Source organism: Aptenodytes patagonicus, chromosome 18 (assembly GCF_965638725.1).
Source record: "Aptenodytes patagonicus chromosome 18, bAptPat1.pri.cur, whole genome shotgun sequence".
In the NCBI taxonomy this organism is placed as follows: Eukaryota; Metazoa; Chordata; class Aves; order Sphenisciformes; family Spheniscidae; genus Aptenodytes; species Aptenodytes patagonicus.
The window spans coordinates 894,216-920,240 of NC_134966.1; the positions used below are offsets into that span (position 1 = coordinate 894,216).

Below are 26,025 nucleotides of genomic sequence, written 5' to 3' on the forward strand. Positions count from 1 at the left end.
CATCAGGCACTGGTGTGATGAGCGGGGTCTGTGCTCAGCCACGTGAACGACCCTTGTAAGGTGCCTGTCAACCCTGCAGGGAGTCCAGGCTCTGCCTTGCATCCTGGGGAGGAGCATCCCATGAATCTGGGAGAAGGTGGCCACCAGCATCCGCCAGTTGCCTGCTCTGAGCATGGCACCCGTGCAGCCTCCTGCTCCCCAGCAGCTGCCTGGCACCTCCTGCAGCTCCTCTGCCACGTCCTACTGCTGCCCTGTCTGCCACGGTCTTGGGAGCTATTCCAGTCTGGGTACCTGCACCAGTGCTGCTGCTGTACTGGGTGCAATGGTTTTACCTCGCTGTTGCAGGTCAGGCAAGGCTGCTCTCCGAGTTGGGCTGTGCCCCCCGCCCCGGGTTGCATTACAGGCCAAGCAATCAGCAAGGGAAGCCCTTACTGCTGCTTTAATTAAAAAACCACCATTAATAGCTGTCTGCACTGCTCACGACACCCCCAACTCTCCTGGCATGCCCAAGGACACCGGGCGTTGGGCTACATGTGACATCCACCTTCCATCATATAACCCAGGCAAGGGGCACAGGCAGATCGCTGCCATCACAAACAAAGTGCCACAAACCCCATGGCATTTTTGGCAGCTCAGTGTAGGCTCTCACCGCCTGCGGCTGGGGCATGGCAGGTCACTGGCTCCGGGCAACGGAAGCCGAGGGCTGAGCTGCCTCCCATCCATCAGGATGCCTGGGAGCCAGGGACGCCGGCTGCAGTTATTGCTGTGGGATGACTCATTTTTGGCGGGGGGGACTTGTCCTGCCTAGGCATCAATTAAGACAACAAAAAGCATCCTGCATCGCTCCAGCGGCACTTCTGGGGTGTCCAGCCTGCCCCTTTTGAGGATCAGAAGGAGCCTGGTCGGGAGCTGTGACGGAGAGGGACACCAGCATTCCCAGCTGGCTCTTCCCTGCATCCCAATGCTGTCAGGACCTGGGATATGCTGGTGATTACTGTGGGGGAAAGCAAGGCTGAGGACAGTCCTGGATCAGCCACCCCGTCCCGGCAGAGCCACCCCACGGCTGGCTGGCAGGGCCTGGACCTGCCACTGCGCGAGCAGAAAGAGCCACAGCCCAGGAGAGGTGTGGGAGGTTCAGCTCGCACCAGCCCCTGGTTCAGGGGGGCTCCCCAGAGGCCCCCAAGACTTCCACACCTCCCCAGAGGAGATGACCAGCCCAAGCTGGTGGGGCACGGTCACCCCCCATTCCCAGCAGACAAACAGCCACACTGTTTGGTCAAGGCTGTCACTGGAGATGTTCTCAGGGTGGTTTTGCAGACCAGCCCCGGATCACCATGCAGCCCAGGAACAGCACAGGTTTGGGGGCCGCTGCCGCAACACGAGTGGAAGCAGCCCCAAGCCCAGTCTCAGGGGAAGCAGCCCCAAGCCCAGTCCCAGCCACCGGCCAAGAGCTGGGCTCACCATCGCTGTGCCCTGGGCAGGTGCCCCGCAGCCCTGCTCGTGGATGTGCCTTTCCTTCATCCTCTGTGTCTGCTTGGGACACCAACATCCATTCTCAGAGAAAACCAGCGACCTCTATTTCCCATTTTCTCCCATTTTTGGCATGTGGTGAAGCACCCGGGTTGCTCTCAGGACATCCCTGAGCCGGCTGGAGCAGGGACATGGAAGAAGAGCCCCGTTCCCGGGGGTTTCTCCAGGACAGAGCCCGTCAGCGGGTGGCAGATCCCTGTGGCAGGAGGCAGGGGCTCTGCCCTCGCCCCGTCCCTGCCTCCCTCTGCCCTGTGCTACATGATGGCACGGGGTGGCCTCAGCCTGGGCACGCAGGGACCGGCTCGCTGAGGAGGCCAAGCTGCGAGCTGCACCTCCAAGCACACGAACCACAGACTCCCTGCAAAACCCTGGGCCATCACTTGTTTTTCTTCAGTTTATATCACACAGACACAAGTCTGCCTTTCTTCCCCTTCTCTGTTCATCATGCCTGCTCTCGAGTACCAGACCTCTGCATCTGCCTCCAGGACCCCGACGGGAGGGGCATCTACCTTGGTTGGGACTTTTAGATCCAACCGAAATCAAAACGACACTGCCAGCAGCCAGCACTGATGGCCAACATCTTCCCCCACCGAGGAGCCTAGAAAATTCACCAGCCTGACCTTGCAGCACCCCAGCCCTGCCAGCGCCAAGGCACAGACACTTGATGCTCCTGCAGCAGTCCCGGGCAATTTGCTCTCCCTTCCGACACGCTCCATCAGCTGCTGTGCTGCTGGTGGGCAAAGGCAACTGCAGACCCCCTCCTTCCCTGCATGGGGGGGTGGTGAAACCTCCAGCTCGCCCGAACACCCCAATCCCACCCCCCTGGGCTCGTGAGAAAAAGGCAGGCAGGGAGGAAAAGTTCATCCCTTAAAAGCCCGGGGAGAGAAAGGCTGTGATGGTCACCCAGTAGTTGTGCCTTTCGCTTGCACCAGCCCCCTCCTAATTGTGGCTCTTCAAAGGGTTGAAAATGCTACATCACTTCAAAGTGACCATTTTTGAATGGGAGCTTGTAAAACCCCTTCTCCCCCTCCCACCAAATTCTTTCCAGGGCTTTTGAAGATGCCTGCACTCCCCTCGCTGCCGCGGTGAAAGGGCCACCGGGCACCAGGCGCAGGGTGCCAGCCGGGCACGCAGTGAAAACCGCGCCGGGAAAAGGTCAGATCCCCCAGAAAAAAAGGGGTTTTCCTAGGGAAAAGGGGGGATTTTTTGAAGAGGTTTTTTTCTGTCCCTTGAGATGGGCAGAGCCCTCCCTGGTGGAGCCGCTGCTCCCATGGGGCTGCAGCCTGGCTCTCCCGGATGCTGCGCGCTGCGGAGTTACGCCGGAGACGGAGCAAAAGGCATGTGTGGGGTGCGTGGGGCCGAGGGGAGCCGAGCGTGTCCTTCCAATGTGCCGGGAGTTTTTCAGATCTACAGCTTCCAGAGCTCTGCGATGGTTCGCACCAAAGGCTGGATTCCCACCGCATCTCTGCGGAGGAGAAATGAAAGCGATTCCTTACCAAATCAATTCGAAACACCTCTTGGGAACTAATAATCCCATTATAAAACATCTTGAAAATAAAAAGCCCTTTTGCCTCTCGCTCACCTCTCCCCCTGTTGCCTGGGTCACCCTGAGGATGACAGATCCCAACGGGGGGGCTGAGCCCTGCAGCCCCCCCCCCCCCCAGCACCCCGGGGTTGAGCACTCACACGTGTTAGTGCCGCAGAGCTCCACGGGCAGCAAGGATCGTCCCCGTCCCCCGGCGCCATCCCTGACCCGGCAGCCCTGCTCAGCACAGAGCCGTCTCCGCTTGCCCTCCCCATGTACTGCCCACCACATCTCCAGCTCCTGCCCACCCCTGCTCGCCCGTAGGAATTAATACCCCACGGGAACAGCACAAGCCGCTGCTGTTCCCACCCATGGACATGTCTCACCTCCCAGCAAGTGCTGCCATGCGCAGGGGAAAGGGGATGCTGCAGGACCCCAGTTCTGCTTATTTCTGCATCAGGTTCCTCCCTGGGCTGAGCAAGGCCACCTCAGTGGTGGGATCCCACCTCTGCAGCCCAGGAGATGTCCTTGTCACCCCGGCAGCAGCCCCACTTTGTGTCCAAGCCACTGCCACGCGCCCCAGAGCTCAGCTGGCCCCATGCTCTGTGAGGTGGGGTGCAGCAGGAGCCCCACCAGCCCAGGAGGGATCCCCTTCCTTCAGCCCCCAGCCACCGGCACCGAGACGGTGGGGAAGACCCACAGCAAAGCTACATATCATGCCCTGGGGCACTGCACGGTTTCTGGTGCTCGAAAACCAACAGTACCTTCACCCCGGGGGACACAGAGCCAGTGGTGTGTGCCCCAAGGGCATGGCAGCATCTGGGGACCCCACGGCCGCAGGTGATTGCTCAGGTGACAGTCCCACATGAGCCCTGGATGGGAACTATTGCAACGGGGGGGGGGGGGCTGTGGTGGGCAAAGTGACTTGTCCCAAAGACCCCAGGGAAGGCAGAGACAGGCCAGGAGCCGCAGCTCCGCATGCCCCACTGCGAGGTCCTGCTTGTGGATGGGGGAGCTGAGCCCAGTGGAAGGGACAGGGGGCACGGCATGGGCTGCCTACAGTGGGCAGAGGGACGTGCACCTTCCTCTGCCCACAGAGAGGCCCTTAGCGGTGTGGGGGTCATATTGAAAGGTCACCGTGATGGTGACACCGGTGACCTGTAGTCCCTACAGCCTATTCTGTCGGCTGCAACGCAGGAGTCCTGGGTCAGCATTTACTGGGAACCCTGACTACGGGACGGGGGGCACAGGAGGGCCTGGGAAGCTGGGAGAGAGCAGGATCAGGGCAATCCCCATTTGAATCCATGCCCATTCCCCTCTCCCAGACCACACAGCCCTCATTTGGCTGGAAACAACCCGTCCCTGCATGCGTGAGCCCTGGGCACCCTGGGGGTTTCAGTGTCGGGGCACTATCGGGTAACCTGAACTCCCCAGGGGAGCCGGGTACTTCTGCACAAAATCCTGCCCCCCAGGCCCCATTTCTAGCCCAGGTCCCTCTGTGTCACCCCAGCTAAGACCAAGGCCTTGGGGCGAGGAGCCGGGTGCTTGTCCCGGCTGGCTCAGGCACGGACCTGGCGCTCGCCCCGCGGCTCTGCAGTGGGAACCGCAGGCTCCTGCCGCCTCCCGAGAGGCGCTCGGGTCTGGCAGTGCTTGTGCAAGCTGAGAGCCCTTCTCCCAGCCCGGCAGCCGCGCCCAGCTGTCATCGCAACCACACACACGGGAGACTCGTCCATAATTAGACAATTAAGGCTGAGGTGTTTTGGAGAAAGCGCACATCGTAAAGGCTTTGCACAAGGCTGAAAGCAGACCTGGGAGCATTCTTGGAGTACAAAGGTGCATGGGAAACCTTGCCGCGATGGGAGATTGAACCCGATAAGAGGAGTTAAGAGCCTGAGAAATGCACTGGATTGCAGGGCACTGAAGATGCCTGGTTATCTTTTCCTCCTCGATAAGGCAGATAAGCAAAGGACAAAGGACCCGGGATTGTGCAACCTGGGCTGCAGCAGCCCGGCCACGATCTTAAGACGTTCCCAGGGTGGAGGAGGGAGGATGAGCTCAAGGCAAGAGGCACCTTCAGTTGCTATCATCTCCCTGTGCCGCTGTGGGAGAAAATTCTGCTGGCTCCCGCGCCCAGCGCTGGGCAGGAGCTCCAAACGGTCCCTAGCTCCTTCTGGGGAGCGTTCGGCACAACACCGCTGTCAGCAGGTACATGCTGAGCTCTGCAAACCCACGGCCACAAAAACGTCACCAGCTTCCTAGCCTGGCAGTGGTTTTTCATATGAGCAGACGAAATTCTTCTGAAACGGGGGAGCTGGCGGAGCGTGACCCAGCTGAGCCCGGGGGGTGTTTCTGGCTGGTCTCACCACTGTAGCCCCCAGTCCCAGCCCTGCGCTGCAGCTCCTCGGTCCCCATTCTTGCCCCGCTTGGGGACAGATGTGAGCATGCTCCCATTACCCTGTGGTGCCCCAGAGGGAAGAGAGCCTAAATGCATGGGGTTGCCCAGTCTGAGGGTGAGGGGGGCTGGGGAGCCCCTGGGTCCATGGGTGCAGCCCCTTGGGGAACTGTTCCCTTCCCTGCAGAAATGTGCAGAGCAGCCTGAGACATCTGGGGTGCCTTGGCCTCTCCTGCATACCGGGTCCGGTGCCGAAGCAGTGAGGGTGCACAGGCTGCTCCATGGGTGCAAGAGCCCTCCTGGGACAGCACAGGGATCACCCGCCCTTCCCACGTGGCAGTAAGATGGGTGCGATGCTCACAGCAAAGCCAAATGCTGTAAATCAGGGAAGCATGGCAGGAAAAAACTGCATCCAGCCTCAAGGCTTTGGACATGCAGTGGCCTCTTCCCACTGTGCATCAGAGCCCCTGGCTAAGGGAAGTGGGTCCCAGCAGCCCATGCCCTCAGCTGTCCCGCTGCAGCGGCTGTAGAGGAGGGACCCGACACAGTACTGGTGTCACCCTGGCTCGTAGCCGCAGCACAGCCTTCCCCGCAATGCGGTCTTGCAGCTCTCCCTCCCACCTGCCAGCGTACTGCCTCTGCTGGCTTTCACCCGGGCTCCGCCACAGAGCCGAGGGCCAGGAAGGGAAAGAAACCCTGAGTCACTGCTCGGGCTGGTGGAGGCAAGGCAGGTGCCCCGGCCAGGCTGCTCGGAGCCCCACCAGCCCCACGCCATCCTGTCGCCCAGTGTGGGGACGTCCTGGCTGCTCCTCCAGCCGCCCGTGGGGCTGCCCAGGGCTTATCCTGCACCTGTAGGATGCGACGTTGGAGGAGAAGATGGGTAGTGCAGATCTCGCTGGTCTCGAGTACCAGCTTTGGCTGGTCAGGGAGGATGCTCACCCAGCTTGGAGCTCCCCAGGGTGCTGCGTCGAGCTCCCCAAGCACCCCCGGCTGCTGCGCCTTCTCCTCCACCTCCCTCCAGCACAGAGTGGAGGCTCTGGCATGCCTGGTTAGCAGCGCAGCCCAAAGGAAAGCAGGACCAGTTGTTTTCATGTTTTGCAAAATGTTTCAGATGGCAAGGGGTGATTTTACGATTAAAGCAGCCTTTTCTGTTTGGTGAACTCTAACCAGATCGAATGTGCTCGATCCTCGCCTTTCCCAGAGACCAGATTTCATCTGGCAGAGCATCCCCCGAGCACCGGGGCCCTGTGCCAGCTGGTTTTACCACACTGAGTAAGCAAGAAGCTTCCCCCAGCCAGACAAGAGCCTGTGACACATCCCATCCCCCTGGGTCATTTGGGAGCCCGCATGCTGCCAACAGCCTCCAGCGAGATCACGTCTTGCCTGTGGCACGTGGTGACCCACAGCACTGCTGCCTTTCTCTGCCCCATCCCCTGCTAGGTCCAGGCACCCGAGCTGCTCAGAGCATCCCATTGGGCATCACGGGACAAAGCTGTCCAGGCTTGAAACTATTTCCAGCGCTTCCATCAAAGCCCTCATGCAGGGCAAATGCAGCTGTGTCAGGGAAAATGTTCCCTAAAACCTGGGAAAGTCCTAGGTCCAAGTTGGAGTGAGCTATTATAGGATGCATAATTTGCCTTTCATCACTTGGAAGCCCTGCCATAAAAATCCGGGCACCAAACGGAGTGGCACTGGCCCAAGTTTTGCAGCCAAAATGTGAGCAGCCCCAGGCTGTCTGCAGCCAGACCCCGGGACTCGGGAGCACCAAGGCAGCTGTGGGCCTATGTCGAGGGTTGGTCCTGCAGGATCCGTCCCCCTCCACAGCATCCGTGGCTCCTGCTGCACCTGCCTGCTGCTCCCCGGAGAAGTGAACCCCCATCACCTGGCAAGCTGGAGGGGAAAGGGCATTTTCTTGCCAAGCAGCAGCATCTGGCCACGGTCCTGGGGGTTAATCCATGCCCAGTGGCATGAATGAGATGACATGGCCCAGGCTGGAGTCATGGAGCAGGGGCCAGTCCTGGCATGGGCGAGCAGCGGGGGGCTGTGGGTGCTGAGCTCCTCACGCTGTGCACTGGACCACGGCTGAGGGCAGAGCAGGTCCCTGCCACCAGCCCCCTCCAGAAGGAAAATGCAAAGGAAATCAGGGAAGGACTGAGATTTTCCTTACGAACCCAGTTCCCTGGCTGCCCAGCCTGTCCCAGCACCACCGCTGTCCCCACCAAGCAATGGCAGGATATTGTCATCACACCCTTTCCCTGTTTCTCTTCCCCAAAACTTGACCCAAGTTGTGGGGCATTTTGGGGACAACCTAGTTGAGCTCATGCTGATACTCTCAATCCCTGCAGCCCCAAGCAGAATCTCAATAGAAATGGAAACCCCAGGGTGGTCGGAGCTCCTGGGGCACAGGGGCCTCCCCCCAGCAAGTCCCCAAAGGGCTTCACTTTGAGTCGGGTGCCACCTGCCCAGCTGTGCCTGCCTGCCCATGAATCACAGCTTCTATTTTATGTCTCCATTGCAGCAAAACACCAACCCCCCAAGGGTGTTGTGGCATCTTCAGTCCCTGACTGCGCTGTGTTGGAGGATGCTCCCCACTGGAGGATGCTCCCTCACAAGGTCATGCCTGACATGGCCAGCACGGGGCTCCCACCTGGCCCAGCGGATGGGGGTCCTTCCCCGTGAGACCCCCCCAGGGGACACTGGGGACCCAGGGAGAGGCTGCATGGCACGCTGGGGACATGGGGTACTGCAGACATCATGTAAAGGGTAGAGCAAGGGGGTCCCCGAAGAGCCTGTGTGGAGGAGCAACAGTGCCATGTGAGACCCCCCCCCAGCTCCATCATCCCCATCCTGAAGGGGGAAGGGGAAACCGCTCACACGGCTGAAAGCAAACCACAGCATTTCTATTTCCCATACTCTAAAACTGGCTGAACAGGCCCGGCTGGTCGCTGGGTACACATACAGCGAGTGCCCTCACCAGAGAAACCGCTGGGGAGGATGCCCCAGCCTTTCGGGAAGCGCAGCGCTCCCAGGCTGCCAGCACCATGGGAAAAGTCACCCCACCATGTCCCTCGTCCCCAGAGCCACACGTGCGGTTCCCAGCAAAGCCACAGATGGCTGGGAGCGCCCAGCAGCTGCTGCTTCGCACTGCTCTCCCCTATCAAGCAGTTGGGGAAACTGAGGCACAGCAAGCAATGCATACGAGGGCTGGCAGCAGAGCCCGGGCTGGGTCGGAGCAGCGAGACGGGCATGCTCCCATCCTGGTGTGCCTGTGGGTACCACTCACCATCAAAACACGGCTTCCTGTGGGGAGGAGCGTGGGGGGACAACACAGCTTGAGGCAGGGCATGGAGGAGCCTCTCCCCCCTGCCTGAGCCGGCAGGAGCCTTGGTGGGCAGGCGGCACTGGCTCACTCCTCCTGCTGCCTGACCTAGTTTAGGAGCCACGGTGCAGGTGAGAAAGGCACCATTAGCAGCGCCAGCCAGGAGGTATTTTGCAGCCCAAGCTGGGTTTTCCAAGTCAGATGGCGATGGCCTTAGGCTGTCACTTGAGCCACTGCTGGCATGTCACCAAACCAGGGCAATCCTGTGCACGACCCAGTGCCTCACAGGGCAGCACTGGGCAGCCTGGGGAGAGGGCTGGGAGCTGCGCTCGGCATGCACAAGCTCAACCAGGCACGAAGCGGGTTTGGAAGAGCTCTGTGGGTCTGCACCCAGCAGCAGGTTAGTGGCAGGGGACCCCCATTCCCCCTCTGAAACATCCCCAGCCTGAGCAGGATGGTTCCGCTCTGTCTGGGGCAGCGAGTCCCAGGCAGGAGGGCAGGGAGGGGGCCAGGGTTGGAGCATCAATCCCAGCCTTCGGTGCCTGTCCGCTTACCTGTGCCGCCGTCCCCCAGCGCCTGCCTGCTACCCTCCACCAGCTGCCTCATCCTCTCCCTTGTGACCTTCAGGTACTTGTTGCAGTTGCACACCTGGAAGAAGAGAGAGGGGGAGGTCGGCGACATGGTGGCCATGCTCCTCAGGCATCTCCTGCCTGCCTGGAGCACACAGCCCCACACTGGGCACCCCCGGCAGAGGCTAGGCAGTCCCCACTCACATGCATCATGGCAGAGGGAAACTGAGGCAAGGCCTGTCCCACCGAGGGGGAATGGCAGAATGGCAGCAGACACAAATTTTGGCATTCACAAGCCACAAGAACCTCCTCTCCAGAGGCACTCCATCTTCACGGTGCTTAGCCACATCCTCATGCCACGCTGCCCTCCCCCCGGCAGACCTCACCCCCCAGCCTTACACAATGCCAGAAAACACCAGAAACTGAGCTTGCCTTAAAACATCAAGCAGACACCCCAAGTTTGGACTGTGGCTTCAAGATTTGTTCTCTCTTGTCTCATAGAAGCTATGGAGGACGGCCATGGACCTCGAGACACGCTGGGATCCCGGCCGGCTGTGCTTGGCGCGGCTCTGCCGCAGAACCGCAAGCACAGAGACACATTTTCTAACCCCACCTTTGGTTTGCCAAAAGGCACCCGGAGAGGTCTCTGAGCACCTACACGCACCGGGTGCCAGCCCTGAGGGAGCCAAACCCCTCAAGGAGCTCCCCAAACCCCACCGCCGAGGAGCACCCATAGCCGGGTGCCTCGGGCTGAGCCCAGTGTGCAGTCGGTAGCTGAACACGCTCGCGCAGAAGCAATCAGCACTAAATCTCCCCGGAGCATCACAGCCGGCTCCCTAACAGCTTTGCTCTCCTCTCCCCCTCCCTGCTTGGACAGGAGCTGGATGCTGGGATGTGCCACAACACCTTTCGTCAGCTATTTGTTTTTAGGGGCTGTTTTCTGCTTGCAGAGCATTTTGAGCACGCTGCACCCAAGGCAAGCAGGGAGAGAGGTGCATAACTTCACCGACCAGAACAAGTTCCCTGCCTGGGGCTTTGCTCCAAAGCCTGCTGAAACCAGAAAGGTTTTTCCACCACCTGACCAGGCACCGGCGCGGGCTCGCGGCGGCTTTGCCGGTTTGTGGCATGCTAGCTGGAACGGCGCTGGGGTCACGGCGAGGTGCAACGGTGCCCCTTCTTCCCACACAGCTGCCTGAAGGAGGATGGGGGGGAGGATGATTTGTTTGAAAACGAGCTCACCACCATGTCCCGGCTCTGCCCTGCAGCAGGAGGAGGTTATTTCCACCAGCAGCCTCCACAAAACCAGCACACACTCCCCAGCCCAGGCATGATTTGGCCATAAAAGGATGTCCGGGCTCGGGTCCCCAAAGCTGCGCTGCTCCAGCTCTGCAGAGCAGCAGCACAGACAGAGATGGGCAAGGTGCAATCTTGAAAGCACCCAAATGACGTGGAAGCCTCTGCATCACTTTTAAAAAGGAATTTTGCAGCAATTCCCTGATTTGCACAGCAAGCATCAGACAACTCCTACTCCTGCAAACATGGGTCAGACCCCTGCGTGCTGCTCCGGCTCACCAGCCCATCTCCTTCTCGCTCACGCTGGGGGCGAGCCACAAGTGCCGATGCTGCAGGGGCTGAGAGTGCTCTCCCTGCCCTGAGCAGGGCAAAGCACCCTCCTCGCTCTCACGTTCAAACCCAGGTACCCGGGGAAATGAAACTGGGTGAAACCCCAGGGAAGCAGAAAGATGATCTTATTTGAGTGAACCTCAATTTCTGTGGAGCCAGATCAGCCGTTGGAGTTATCCGATGAGAAAGGAGATGCCGCTTTGGAGTTCACTGCCAGCCTCACACGAGGGAGGGTTACACTGCAACCTGCGGAGGCCACCTGATACCATCGGATCTGATCTCCTCAGGCTTCAGCTGTCTGGACGAACAAGGACTGGAGCTCGCTGGCTCCTTTCCACACCTTCACCTCCCCCTCCCTCAGCTCTGCACCGGCTCAGCTGTGCCTGCAGCAGAGCCCATCATCAGCTGGGCCAGATCCATCCTGAAAGATGGCTGAGAAAAAGGGAAGAGGAGCACGGATGGATCCAGGGGTGAGCTGAGAAGGAGGCAGACGGGCTCCTTCTTTTAGGGCAGGTGTCACCCGCAGCCGTGGGACAGACCCCGATGCTGCTGCCCAGTGGAGCCATGCTCTGGCCCCTGCCAGCTCTGATGGTGGAGTCAGTGCTGATGCTGTGGGACGGAACGGTCCCTTTGAGGCTTGAGGACATGCCAACCTGCACAGGCTGGACCTGGTGGCACAGGTGTCACCACCCCGGCAGCCACCCAAAGCCCTTGTGAGGCTCACAGGGTGCCTGCTGGGATTTGTGGGATGGCAACAGGCAGGCAGAGGTGACGGGCAGCTCCCAGGGACGTGTGCCAAGCTCTGCCCAGGCTGGCCCCACTCCCCCGCGAGAGTGACAACAAGGGGAGGGGGCTGCACGCTGGAGAAAGGCGTTGAGCCTGGCAGTGGGAGAGACGTGGGACGGCACCTCCCAGGCACGGCGGCAGCACCGGCTGCATCGGGGTGTCAGAGGCTCCCAGAGAGGTCCCAAACCACCCAGCCATTGAGCTGCCACGCAGGATGGGCGCAGCAGGTGCCCAAGGGGCAAACAGCACCCTCCTCCCCAGCCCTCCCTGCAAGGCACAGACATGCACCCTGTGTGGGCATGGGCTCATGTCCCCTCCGTCACAAACACCAAATCCACCTTAACGCCCAGCATTAGCAGTTTGGAGCACACCACAGTGTTTGGGCAGCGGTGCCAGCATGCCAGGCATGGGCTCCTGGCTCCCGCTCAGGGGCATGGAGTGACCTCGGGCAAATTTCTCTGCTTCTCTACAATTCATCATTGTTGTAAACTAGGGGCAATCCACCTCCCTGGGCCAGGTACACCCCAGCAGCCCAGGGGTAGCCCAGCATTTCCCACTCACCCGGGGCTGCCAGACGCTTGCAGCGAGACTTCGTGCCCCACGCCATCTCCCCAGCCTCTGGGCCTCGCCACCCTCAACTTCCCAAAAACATGGGGCGGGCTAAGGAGCCAGATAAGCCACTTAGCAGCAGCGCCAATTAGCTGTAATAAAAAATTGCAATTAATTTTTTTTAATGCCTTGCCAAAATGAGCCAGAAGAGATGAAGTGAGCGGGGCAGCCTGCCACCTCAATAAGGCTGGGCTGAGTGGCTGCTGTGCAGGGGCTGGTGGTGGCCTTGGGCTCGATGCTCACCTGGGGACATAGCTCTCCACAGCCACCTGCATCTCCGTGTCACTACCTGGGGGTGTGGAGCAGTTTTTTGCATGGATCTTGCATTTGTTTTAAGGGTAGGGAAGTGGGGAGCCTCTCTGCTGGGGAAGGGATGGGTTTTTCCTCCTTGGGAAGGTTTGGTTTCCCCAGATCCGTCGTGGCAGGATTAGTCGTGGCCCCCACAAAGTGGGGCAGATGCAAAGGCAAAAATCTTTGCTGTGGTGAGACAGCAGGAGATGGCGGCACCCCGGGACACTGCCTGGGGGTGCAACCGCTGCCAGCAGGGGCTATGACCTGACAGTGAAGGGTTTGGCTTCTCCCCCACAGCATCTCGGGGTCCCCCCCAGCCCCTGTGCCTAGCTCGGGGCAGGGGGGGCAGCAGCTTCTGCCCGACACTGCAGCCCTGCCCTGGGGACGATGTGTTGAGTGGGCTGACTGTGCAAAGTCTCTGCTCATGTTGTCCTGCCCATCCACGCGGCCAGTGTAACCACAGGGTGACCACGGAGCTGGGCCACAGGGGAGAAAAGGGGTGAGTTCAGCTCGGGAGGAGGGGCCCAGGCGGCTGCAGCCCCTGCACGCCCCACAGCACTGCCCAGACTGCCGACACCTGTGCTGCCATCGCACGGCGGGGTGCCCCGCTGCCTCCGAGGGCTGCGGGTCGCAGGGCAGCAGCGGGCACACCTCCGAGGAGGAGCAGCGCTGCTTTTCTCACGCTAGGGCAGCCCTTGCCAGCACACGCTTAGTCACTGGTAAATCCCAGCCTAGATCTGCTCTGCCCTCTGTGAAATGGATCTTGGCTGCACCCCCGCTGAAGCAATCCCGGCGCTCGGGAGCCATGGCGGGCGCGCTTTCCCACGGCAGCCCGGCTTCCAGCGCCCCGTGTGAATCAGCCCCTTCCCGGGCAGGCGCTGGGTGCCCCCGCACGGCACACGTGCAGCCAGCCGGGCAAAGCCAGGCGAGCACATCCCCGCTCCGATCCCCCCGTTGTGCTGGCTGCCCGCTCGGCAGGAGGACTGGTGAGGACGGTGCCAAATTCTTCTCCCCCTGCCTCCCCGGGCTCTGCTTGCCGTGTCCACGTCAAGGATGAGGAGTGGGTGCGACCCATCTCAGACGAAGCTGTGGTCCCCACTGCGGTTCCTCACTGCTGTCCCCTCTCCCTGCGCCCGTCCGGGCGTCCTGACCGAGGTGCCACACCCCAGTGCCAAGCACCGTCACCCCCGCAGCCATGTGCTCCTGCCCCGGGACCTCGTGTCAGCATCCACTGCACCCAGAGGAACACTCTGCAGCCCAGCCTGCTCTGTGATGTCACCACCGAAAGCTGTGACACAGGGATTAGAAGGAGTGATGTCATCGGACTGGGACTGTGATGTCACATCTCGCTGTGATGTCACAGCAGGAGAGCTGGCGTGGATCTCTGAGCCGCTGCGGTCCCCAAGCCTGGCGAGGCACTTGTCCCCAGCCCCAGCAGCCTGGGCCACCCCAGCCGAGCGGGCAGCTGCCGCGCAGCAAGGCTCTCCCTGCCTGCGCGGCCAAGGCGGCCAAGGCAGGTGAAACATCCTTTTGCAATACCGGCAGCCCGTCCAGTGGCTTGTTTTTGTTTAGGATGATCCCTGCCTCTCCCAGCCCTCCTGGGTGGGGATTTCACCAGCAGTGACGCACAAACCTCCCGAGACTTGAGGGACTGGATGCTTCTGCCTAGAGCTCTGGGGCCATCTCAGCATCCCATCCCCTTTCTGGGCCTCCACCCAGGAAACTGAGAAGCTCGAAGAAAACTCGAGTCCAGCAGACAACAGGAGCCAAACCTTCTGGGACTCCAAATGGGCCCTGGGAGCCAGCGTGAGCTCAGCTGGAGGTCCATAGGCTGGTGCCCAGCACACGTGGAATATGAGCAGTTCAGACTGCAGTGGAGTCAGTTTTGCTCCTTCCTTTGATACCCCTGAAAGCTGCATCTCCAAAGTGCTCCGAGAGTCACCTTGGTGATGCTGAGCTCTGCCCAGAGGAGCTGGCCCTGAAATGGTCCCTGGGCTCGCAGGACTCCTTCCGTCTGCTCTGCTGACAAACGTCACAGACCAACGTCACTGAGGGATCTCCTTGGCAGGGGTTTTACCGGTGAGACACAACCTTCTGCCTGGAGAGCTTCTGGCTTGGGAAATCCTTAGTGTATCAAAATCAGCTGTAAAGGACAACAGTGCCTGGCGTGAACTCTTTGGGGCAATTCAGGGCAGCTCATGTCAGGACAATTCCTTGGGCGTCTTCTGCTCGCCATATCACAGGACCATTCAACAGCCACCTGGAGTGATATCTCTTTTCCTACTCACCGCCTACCCTCTTCCCTTTCTTTCTTTCCCTCTCTCCGAGATGGATATCATCTGGTGAAAGGGCTGCTCCTCCGGATGGAGGTTGCAACTCTCCTTTCGGTTGTGAAACCACAGTCCTTGAGCATCCAAGAGTTTCTTTCAGGGACCTATTGAGACTAGAAACCTCCCCAGAACGGGCATGCAGGATGCTCAGGCTCAGCCAGCTATCTCCTCAGCACAGGTTGCCCACGTGCAGCCTCCAAGCCCAGGAGTTACAGATAGACAGGTCTGCCTCCAGCAGACCTCCTGCCCCATCACCCAAAGCAGAGAGAGCCCAGAAAGGAGGGAGATGGTGGGAAGGACAGTGAAAGAAAACCAGGTAACAACCTGGCAAATTCCAAACACAAGTCAGGAGTTGATCATGCTCATCTGCTCATGTGTATTTTTTCGCATGCTTTTCTCAAGTCTCCAGCTCCTCCTTGCTGCACTCACAGCTTTGACCTTCACACACTCTCCTCTTCCTCCAGCAACGCTGTGGGCCGGATTCCCCTCTGCCCTACAGCGCCTTCAAGGTCCTTGCACAAAGAGCAGAAACCTCAGCAATTCAACCCGCCAGAGCTTCCCACACCCTGCGGGTGCAAAGGCCACCTCTAGATGCAGAGCAGCAGCGAGCCGGGTCCCTGGGATGGCTGCACCTCCACGGGGATTTTCAGAAAGCAGCTGGCCAGGCTGTTTCCCTTCCCCTTTATGCCAAGAGCTTTTCTCATTGACCTTCTTATCACCAGTACCTAGGAATCATAAAGGTGCACGTTGCTGCTCCTGCTCTGTTACATCTGTCTAACGTCTGTCCTTGGGTACCAGCAAACCCACCCAAGCAGCAGATGAGATGCACGGGTGTGTTAGCCCGGTCCTTCCAGGGAGCAATGGCTCTTGGTGCACACAACAGTCTTGAGTGGTCACCAAAACCTGGGCAGCCCTGTCTGCCAACAACACAGCGAGAGCTGTGCCAGGAGATGGACCGTGATGGTCCCACATGAGAATGCAGCCTGTGCATCCTCCACCAGATTTGCCTGCACAATGAGCACCGGTATTTTTATGGCCATCCGAGCTAAGCAACATGCTGCTGGTGGAAATACGGGGCTGCTGGTGGGTTCCTGGCATCGTACAGGGGCATTTTGGTTCACAAAGAGGGAAGGGCTCTGTTTATTGAATCATTAACATCACTTCCCTCATCGCCAGCCAGGTACTCTGAGAGGTCTCTTAGGCAAGTGCTGACCTAGCCCAACCCTGCTAAGCTGGTAAGATGACATGGGATCCCATGCCAGCCTGGTACGGCGTTCCCACTGCTTTCTCTGCTCCCGCTTTGCTATTAGTCATCCATTTCTGGAAGGTTTCTCATGCATAATGAAGTATTTCAACACTTGCATAAGCCAGCTCTTCTCATCAGGAGTGACCCGCTGTGTTTCCCAACGCTTTCCCTAGGCAGTCCTTCCGACTGCCATGAAATATGGAGTTAAAACATGAAGTTTTCTATCCCCCTCGGAGGCAAAAGGTGTGGGAAATCGAACAGATAAGAATGCCTTTAATTAGTATCATTTGCATAAGCTCTGGGAAAGGCTCACCTGACAGCTAGAAGGGCCTCACTTGTCTGGGAGCACGGGCCCTGAAATGGGCAGAGTAGCGGAGCTCCTCTGCTGATGAGACTGGGGAGATAGCAAAAACGGGAGGTCAGCCCTGCGGCAGAGAAGTGGCCAGAGGTGATGGAGCCCCGGAGGCTCCACGGGCACCCCAGCTCCCATTGCCTCCTTTTTGGGGCACCCCAGCTCCCACTGGCTCCCTGTTGGGGCATCCCCCCTCTCCATTTTCACCTGCCAGCTTGCAGCTGCTCCGAGCGAGAGGAAAGGATGCAATTTTTGGGTTGGAGGGGTGCATCATCTCCCCTGGAGAAGGGCAGGGATGGGAGGAGAGGAGAAGCACAAGCACATCCCTGGATAACACATGGGGGCTGCCGGAGTGGGCTCAGCATCCGGCAGGGATGGGACCAGGGTTTTGTGATCTCTGCTTCTTGCTCCTCTCGGCGCACACGGGCTCCTTTGAGCGCCGCGCAGACGGCTGCAGGTCCCTAACCACAAACCCCATCCCGCTGCCGCCTCACCGTCATGCTGCCTTGCATAGTTGGCGCCTAATCGTCAGCGACACCAAAAGCCCTTTTTGGTACCTCAAGGCCTTTACAGTGATGAGAATCTCACCTGACATTACATGCAACCCACATGCAAAGCTGATTTTCCCAGGGGAAAAAAAAAATTATGCTCAACCCCCCCCTCCCGCCGCACACATCCCCCCTCTCGGGTCCCTCTGTCTCCTCCAGCTGCCTTTCAGCCATCTCAAGTCTCACTTGCTCATTTTTCCTCCCAGCTGGGCTGTGAGCTGCAGAGGTGGGAGCTGAGCCCCTCCAAAAAGCTGGAGCTGCCGCAGCACCCTTGACCCAACCTTCACCATAGCCGCAAGCCCTGTTTATACAGCACCCAGCACAGCAGGGTGCTGCTCCGGGACAGGCTCCCAGCGCTTACAACAAGTTTAATAACAAAGCCAAACCAGTAATAACTGCCTTATAATGAGGTTACGTAGCATCCCTGAAGCCTTCGTTTTAGGGTGAGCTCTGTGCCAGGAGCTGCCAGGGGCTGGTGGGCGAGCTGTCCCTTCCCACCCTCCTCCCTGCCCGACCGCCGGTGCCTCCGCTCCTCCAGCCCTACGCCAGCACGCTGCCTTCCTGCCTGCATAAATGTGCTTTATATCCACCTCTGGATATAACCCTCTGGGGTGAGGATTAACCCCTCCTGGGCTCATATTCGAAAGGGTTGCACCTGAAAACTAAAATGCAGGTGGAAATCTGGCTACCAAGCATCCTCCAGACCTTCAGGAGCATTGCATTTTGGCACCAGAACTGGAAAGGGTCGCGGAGATACATTTTCTGACCGTGAGAGTCAGAGCCCTGGAAACTGCAAAAGACTGAAGCTTTTCTTTCTATAGATGAGTCCAATACACAGATCATTAACAGTCAGGCATGGCACTGCTCTTCATTACCCAAATGCACGCTGGCCCTGCTGGAAGCTGAGTTTCCTGCCTGACCCAGGTCCCATGAAACCCCGGTGCTGCATGTGAAACCCCAGCTCCGTCGCTGCACCTTCCTTCTGGTTAAACATGCAGCTGTACTGGGGGCTCCATCCTCTGCTCCCGGGTGCTAGACAGGCTTTAGGAAATGAACTTTATTATGTATTAAGCCAACAGCTACCCTTATTCCTGCTCCTTCTGGCTTCCCCTGGCAGCTGTCCTTCCTCTGGTTGAGGTCCTGGGACCATCTGTATAACGTATGGCAGAGTTTCTCCCCTTGCCCCATACTGGGGCTGGAAGCTGTGCCCCCAAAGCTCTCCGCTTTTCCCCAGAGCAGTTTTCAGCCCTGTGCAAGTGGCTGAGGCCGCACTGGGCCAGGTGGCTGTGTGGCCCTGCTCCTCCATGGCCATCTGGTCCATGAGCATCCTCACCTGCATCCCTGCTGCCTCCTCCGCCCTCCCCAGGGGCTCCTGGGGGTGGCACGGACTGGTGCCCCCAGGACGGCGCAGCGGCCGAGAGGGGTGCGGGTGTGTGGGCAGAGGCAGAGCTGGGTGGCGACAGCAGTGGCTGGGGAAGTTGGGCTCATGTTTCAGCTTCTATTTTTATCTGGGAACCCAAGTCTGCCCACGGTGCAATGCGGAGGCCCCCGGGGGACGTGCTGCCTTCCCCAGCTGGAGCCAGATACCATCTGAGCGCTACCTGCCTTTCCCTGTCGACATGCCAGACCTCCTCCTGGTAGAGGGCAGCATCTTCTGAGGCACCTGGACATCCCACCTGCACCTCTGCCCGGTCCATGGTGCGGTGTGGCAGGAGGGAAGGAGCTGGGGAGCAGAGCCACATCCTCCGGGCACGGCTCTCTGCTGGCCAGGCTCCCCTCTCCACCAGCTGTGCTGAGGCTGGGAACACTTCATCACAGCTAACCCTCTGGAGACACAGAGCAGCCCTCTCGCACGCTCACCGTGACACCACCCGGGTCAGCAGCCAGACGCAGGTGTCCCTTCTCAAGTCTGGCCTTAAATCCATGCCATGGGGGTAGGACTGGCCCAGGAGGGCCAGGATTCATCCCCCCTGCCCAGAAGCAGCGGTTGAAGCTCAGCAGGACGAGCTTGGTCTCGGGCAGCAGCATCGCGGGAAGGAGCTGGGCTGGGGGTGACGTGGTGCCACACTGGCTCGGCACCCCGGGGTAACTCCTGCAATCCCACCCTGCACGGTGCTCTGCGGGAGCCATGCCTAAGACTGTAGGGCTGCACCAGACCCATCGCTTTTTATTTACTAAAGTAAAAAAAATTGGTTTAGTGGACATAGTTGCAGAAAAATGGGAACTTGAGCAGCTCGAGCCCGAGGAGCTTATGTAGCCTGCAGGTTGTCCAGGGCAGAGACTGCCTTTACCGACCCAAGACCAGGCATCCCAGCACAGGAACATGATTTTGGAGCCCAGCCCCTTGTCCCGGGCAATCACAGCGAGCACTGGGGCAAAGCATCGGAGGAGGCGAGATCCCCCCATCCCGCCGGGCAGCGCCTGCTGCTTTAATTGGGGCGAGAATAGAAGCTGCAGCAGAAAACGGGAATATAAAAAAAAAAAAAAAAAAAAAAAAAAAAAAAAAAGCGTGAGAAAGGAAATCTGAGCAAGGCCTGGAGCAATCTAACCAATCCAGCGGAAACAATAGCCCAGGAAGAAAAACCAGTTCCTACACATAAGGTAGAATAGGCTGGGAACGGGCTGGAGGAGGGGCAGGGAAGGCTCACCCCGTGCGCTCCCAGCCTGCAGAACAAGATGGGCATTATGAGGCTGCGGCTGCCCGGGGCACGGTGCCCCCCTTTCCCAGGGGCTCTGGGCAGCCGGGGAGGATGCCTGCCCAGCCAGCCGCCCGCGCTGCCGCCCGGTGCGGCCGGGGCCCAGGCTGCCTCCGGCATAGCGGGTTTGGGGGGAAACCCCCTAATCCTGGGCGTGCGTCCTGCAGCCGGGCTGGGCTGTCACCTACCCCACAGGGATGGACGGGGCAAGGCACAGCAGCTTTCCTCCAGTCTGGATCTGGCAGGGCTCAGCCCCAGGCTGGGCTCAGCACCCAGGCTAAGCGGGGCTGGGCTTAGCACTTGAACTGGGCTCAGCACCCTGGTTTAACTCAGCTGGGCTCAGCACCCAAGATGGGCTCAGCATCCGGGCTGGGATCAGCAACTGGCCTGAGATTAGACCCGAGGATGGGATTAGACCCCAGGCTGGGATTAGCCCCAGGCTGAGCTCACCCCCAGGTGGGGCTCACCCCCAGACTGGGCTCATCCCCAAAGGGCAGCAGAGCTGGGCTGTGCCGCCCGCCAGCCTCCCCGGGGGAGCGCAGGTGGGACGTGGGTCCTGGGCAGGTGCCCATCGGGGAAGCGGTGCTGCTGCCAGCTTGGCTGTGGCGGGGCGAGGGAGGAACACGGAATTTTACAGAGGTAACAAACCATTCACAGCACCCACCCGTGAGCCAGCATGGGCCTGCCCGGCCACCCCACCGCAAATGTGGGTCCTTGGGGAAACGGCCATGGATGCACCTTCTCACCTCCCCACATCCCACCGGTGGGATGTCTGCCTGTCCCTCCCAGGCAGCACACCCCAGCAGGCAAACCCTCGGGCTGCGGGATGGATTAGTTGAAGGCAGGGAAAGCCTGAGTAGATAAACCAGCTCCAGCATGGTCCAGTGGCTGGTCCCCTGCCCTGGACGCAGCCACGGGTGCTGGATCCAGCCCCTCAGCTGCGTGGTGGTGGTTGGGACGTGCCGGAGGGGGGGTTGTGCTCCCTGCAGCCGGGAGGGCTGGATACTTTCATTTTGAAGCAGAAGCTTAAACTCTGCTAAAATCAAAACCACCGTCATGCTCCTCACTGTGAGCTGCAGGGACTTTCCTGCACCTGAGGATTTCAATTCCCTGCAGCCCCTGCTCCACAGATGAGTCCGACTGCCCCCAGACCTGCTCCCTGCGTTCCCCCGCCAGGGACAAGCCACAGCCTTCCAGCGATCTGAGCTGGATCCATCCTCCCAGCCCTCCACCGTGGATCACAGCTGGGGGGAACAGGCAGGGCTCCCCACCAGCCTGCGCTCTGCCTGCCACGAGCTGAACAGTTCTCAGCGCCCTCCAAATACCTCCCTGCCCACCCCGGCGGGGCCGGGGGCAGCAGCCTGGCGAGGAGGCAGCCCTCCCTGCCTGCACTGGGACTTGGCCTCGCTCGGCATGCGCAGGAGGAGCCAAAGAGAGGGAAGGCAAAGCTGTTCCCAGCACATTTTTTTGCTTTGACACACTTGCGAGCCCTCGGAGTGCTGTAGCTGGGTTCCCAGCACCCCGCGTCGGCTCTCCAGCCTGCGCCTCTCTGCCAGTGGCACACGGGGCCCCGGATTCCCCAAATACCTGACAGGGAGCAGTACAGGATGACTGTGCAGGGCAGGCAGAGGTTTTTGGGCTCAAGTCACAGGCAGGGCCAGCCCTGACGCGTGGAGCAGTAAAAGCTGCCCTGGGGGTCCCACGCATGCCGATCTCAGCGCTTAACAAGGTCTCATAACTGGTTCAGGCTCTTGGTACTGCCGGTCGGGAGCCTGTAAAAATCAGCTGTGGTGCAACTGCCCCAGACATGCGTCAAGACGAGCCCCAGACCTCTGACATCCAAAGCCAGCCTTTAGTTTAATAAAGAAAGAAAAGCTCCTAAAGCAGAGATAACACATTTGCAACACTGCGGGGCCCCTCGGGCAGCTCGCCAGCAGCCTGACAGAGGGACGCACTTCGCATCTTGGTTTGCATGTTACCGTCCACCAAGTCCAGGAGAAACCCAACCAGGCACGGTGCTCGCGCGGCCCATCGCTGTGCACGGGTGCACCACCCATGTGGCGGCGGAGCTGGGGCTCCCCTCCCCGACATGGCCCCTTCCCCAGCAGGGCAGGACCGCGGGTGGCAGGACCCCCGTGCCTGGCTGACCTGCCAGGATCAGCTCCTCCTCCTCACTCTAAGATGAAGATGCTGAAAGGGCAGCGGCATCCTCGGCAGCGTGGGAAGGGAGCTCCTGGAGGACCTGGGAGGCTCTGGGTGTTTGCTGGCTCAGCGCTGCTGTGCTTCACTCCTGCCTGTGCTTCGGAGGGTCCCCTGCAGGGCGGCTGCTCCTCTCGTCTGGGCAGCACCAACCCCCTGACGGAGCCTTTGCTTTCCACTCCCACCACCTCCAACCTGGTGACCCCACTCCCACCGCCTCCACACCGATCACCCCCACTCCAACCACTTCCAGATGTATTCAACACCAAGCTCCTCCCTGCCCTCTCATTTCCCTCGTGCTCTGCCTTTCTGCCTTGGGAGGCATTTCTAGCTAGATGCTCTCCAGTTCATTCACTTGTTGCTCATGTGTTTGCTCTGGGCTCTCTTTCCCTGCCAATACCCACCCTGCATCCCAACACCAAGACCATTTACCTGCGTAACACTTCTTAGAGCTCATCACCAGCCACCCCACAGAGAAGTCACTTCTCCCTTCAGCCCCCTTCCGAGTCCTGTTGTCACTCCTAACAGTGTTCTCCTCTTGGATTTAGCAAAACCCATCCAGTCCTTTTGACTCATTCTCTTTTTTCCCCCAACTAAAGGGTTTGCAACATTTTTTTTCACTTCTGGGGAAGAGTTCAGCAGACAGCAGCCTTCCAGCGGCCCCGTAAGAGCAAACCCAAACCTGTGCCCTGTGCTTCCGCTCAGCCCTACATCAAACACCCATGATGAGCAGAGACAGCCCTTAAGCAAACCCATTTCTGTCACACCCGGTGGCGGTGATGAGAAAAGGAGCAAAGCTCTGGCAGCATCTTGGCGGAGACCCCCCAGCCCAGGGCTCCCCGATCCCATGCACAAGACAGTCTGAAACTCCAACTCCAGCCTGGAGCTGCAGCCCCGTGGGGCTCAGGCAGTGGCAAACACACCCGCACGCGGATGGAAAATGGTTGAAAGCAGATTTGACATTTTGCAGAATAGAAGGGGAAGGAGCGATGCTGGGGACAGCGGGGAAATAACCTCCCACAGGGCTCCCGCTGATGGCAGAGGTTTCCATCCTGCCTCTCAGCTCTGCGTGACGTTTGACAGGTCATACCCTGGACGTGTTTGGCACAAGATGGTGCACCCAGGACCCTGAGCCCACCGCGACAGCGATGCTGTTCCCAGTAGGCTGCTCCTGCAGCAGCTCCCTGCACCCACCAGCCTCCCCGGCCAGCTGGCTGCACTGCTGGCTCTGGAGAAGGGCATGTGGCTCCCCAGCTCAGCCTTCACCACTCAGGCTGTGGGTTGAGGGGCAGACGGTGTCCCCAGAACGTGGGCCACTGATTTATCCTGGTGTCTTTGGGTAACCTACGGCAGCAGCCCAAGAGCCCGTCAAGAACCTCGCACAGAGCCTGGCACTGTTTGCCGCCTCGGAGTGGTCCCCGTGAGCGTGCGACTGCTCCAAAAACTGTCACCGCCCGGGCACAAAGCGGGTAGAGAAGGAGCTGGGCATGAAGACCAGATCCTACCCTGACAGAGTACAAAAGGGCTGCAAAACCCTTGCTAGGCCAAGGAGGGCTCTGGGAAGAAGCTGCGGCTCGGGAGGTGCTGCGAGGCTGGCAAGGAGCGTGCCACCCTCGCACTGCCCGCCAGCCCTGGTGGGGATGACCCCGAGCTGAGGGCTCCCACGGTGCAGCCAGAGGCCCTGGGGCGGTGGGCAGTGGGCAGGGGCTTGGTCACAGGCAGCACACAGGCAGCCAGTGAGAAGGAGGAGCGCTCGGAGGGCGCGGGCAGCCCCTGCCTGCAGGCCCCACGGTGCGGCGGGTTTGTTTGCATGGCGTCTTGCTGCAGGTGTGCCGGGAGCCGGCAGCTGCCCCAGTGTGCTGCGGCCCGGCCCAGCGGATGTGGCTTCTCACTCGCATGCAGCCGCCGCGCCAGCAGCAGCCACGCTCCCCGGGGAGCTCTGCGGAGCCGGGGCCCCCATGGTGGCTCTGTCTTTGGGCTCTGGCCCCCGAGCTGGGATGCCTTTGGGCTGGATGCTGCTCCTTCCCTTGGGGCTGGGCACTTTGCATGTGCCGTGGGCTTATCCACACATCTCAGCACCTGCCGGCAGCTGCCTGTCGCGGGCAGCCAGCAGGACCCTGCCTGCATGCCCACGGTGCCCAGCACCCCATGGAGGGTGGAGCTGCTCAGCGGCTCTGGAAAATGAATCCGTGACCCCATCTCGGGCAGAGCCTGCCACGACCCAGGGCCGGGGTGCTGCTCCCGAGAGGGGGGGTTTCGGGAGCGGAGCAGAGCGAGGGGCCCCTATTTCCCCTTTGCTTTGCTTGGTCACTGTCCCCAGGCAGGACAGGAGGGACACCGCGCACTCCACCCCGGTGGGGAGCGGGTGGTGGCAGGGATGCCCCTCACGGGCTCTCCCATGGCCGGAGGTGGGAGACGGAGCAAATATTTGCCTTTGCAAATGCAGCTGTTGCCATTACTGTTACGATGAAGTCGGAACATGCTCTCCATCGCACGTAAATCTCTGGGGGCCCAGGTGGGTTCACCTCTCCTGAGGTCACCTTATTTCCCGGGTGCCATTGTCACTGTACTGTCCCCTGGGTCTCTCCTGGTGACTTTTCATTTCCACTCACTGGCAAGAAGAAACGTGCAGCAACTCCTTGCTCCTGCTCGCAGGTGCCACCTCCAGCACTGAGCACCCTGACCCCGTCCTGGCTAGCAGCCCCATGGCTCCCAAAGCCCCTCCAAGAGAAAACACCTCGAACCCACGTTCAACCTCCAGGATGCTGAAGAGAAGGTTGTGGGGAACCCATCAGCAAATACTTGCCAGCATGAAGGGGCTGCAGCCCATGAGGGCCAGATCCTTCCCCTGTGCAAGCAGTGCTGAAATGTGCCCCGGGTTGGTGGGTGCTCTTGCAGGTTCATCCCATGTCATGGGTATCTCCACCCCATGCAGGTCCCTAGCCCGGGGCTGGGCGCTCCCCCCTTGCCATCAGCAGGGGGAAAAATGCAGAAGCTATGTCTCAGCCTCGGCTGTCCCTTACCGTGGCGTCAGGGCTGCTCTCTGACAGACCTGCAGGCCCCCAGGCAGGGCTTCTTTCCTTGGTTCCAGCCCAGACAGAGCTCAGCAGTGCTCAAGTGCCCACCTCTCCATGGAGGAAGCAGCCATCCAGCTGTTGCAGATGTGGAGGGCCACCACGTCACCAGAGACCCCAGGTCAGGAGCAGACCTACCCATGAGCCGTCCGTCATTCCTAACAGCCTCTGCTGATGGAGATGCCCAGCCTCCCCAGGCTTTGCTCTCCTGGCAGCTCAAGATCTAACTTGAATCCTCTCTGCTGTGAGTCGAGACTTGTCCTGGTCCTCACGGAGAGCATAAAAATCCCATACTCTCACCTGCATTAGCTCAAAGACAGGCCAAGGCTGTTGGGGAGAAAGTCATTCTCGGTGCAGACCTTGCTCATCTCGCAGGGCCACCGGGGCTGGGGAAGCTTCCTGACAAATGGAGCAGCAATGGAGAGGACCACGGTGCTGCTGGTCATATGGCTCGGCCAGGATGTCACCAAGGAAATGGCATGTCCTGCCAGCGAATTCGGTGACAGTCTGTCCCTCTGCACAATCCTCCCAGGCAGTCTGGGATGGTCGCCACTGCAGTTCATCCCTGTCATCATGCCTGGAGGAGGAGCGGGAGGTCCCCACAGCTCCTCCATGGCATCACGTACCAGCCTCTGAGCAAAGGTGTCAGCCTCTGTCGGCAGTGCCTGCATGTCCAGAGCAGGACAGAGGAAAATACGGGCAAAGGGAGCAATTTTAACACCCAGAACCACGTTCCCAATCCATCCTGTCAGCATTCCTTTTCTCTAGACAACCGCTGGCAGGGCTGGGACCATGGCTCATCACCTCCGGGACCGAAGGTGGACCGGTACGGCTGTAGGACACACTGTGAATGAAGGTGTATGGGTCACATGCTGCCACAGGGGCCTCACACTGACTGAGAAACCTTTGTAGAACAAGGGTGGAAAAAGCAGGGAT

General features: G+C 59.9%; 1 protein-coding gene across 3 annotated transcripts in view; it reads right to left on the reverse strand.

Moving 5' to 3' along the window:
• The window catches only part of EXD3 (exonuclease 3'-5' domain containing 3), a 298,686-nt gene that overhangs the window by 579 nt on the left and 272,082 nt on the right, over positions 1 to 26,025 (reverse strand). For 2 of the 3 annotated variants that reach the window (XM_076355652.1, XM_076355651.1), the window contains exon 21: positions 9,321 to 9,414. The exons of the other annotated variant lie outside the window; for it this stretch is intronic. In XM_076355652.1, coding sequence (XP_076211767.1) covers positions 9,321 to 9,414 — 94 coding nt within the window. The remainder of the gene's footprint in view (positions 1 to 9,320; positions 9,415 to 26,025) is intronic. 3 annotated transcript variants of the gene reach the window in all.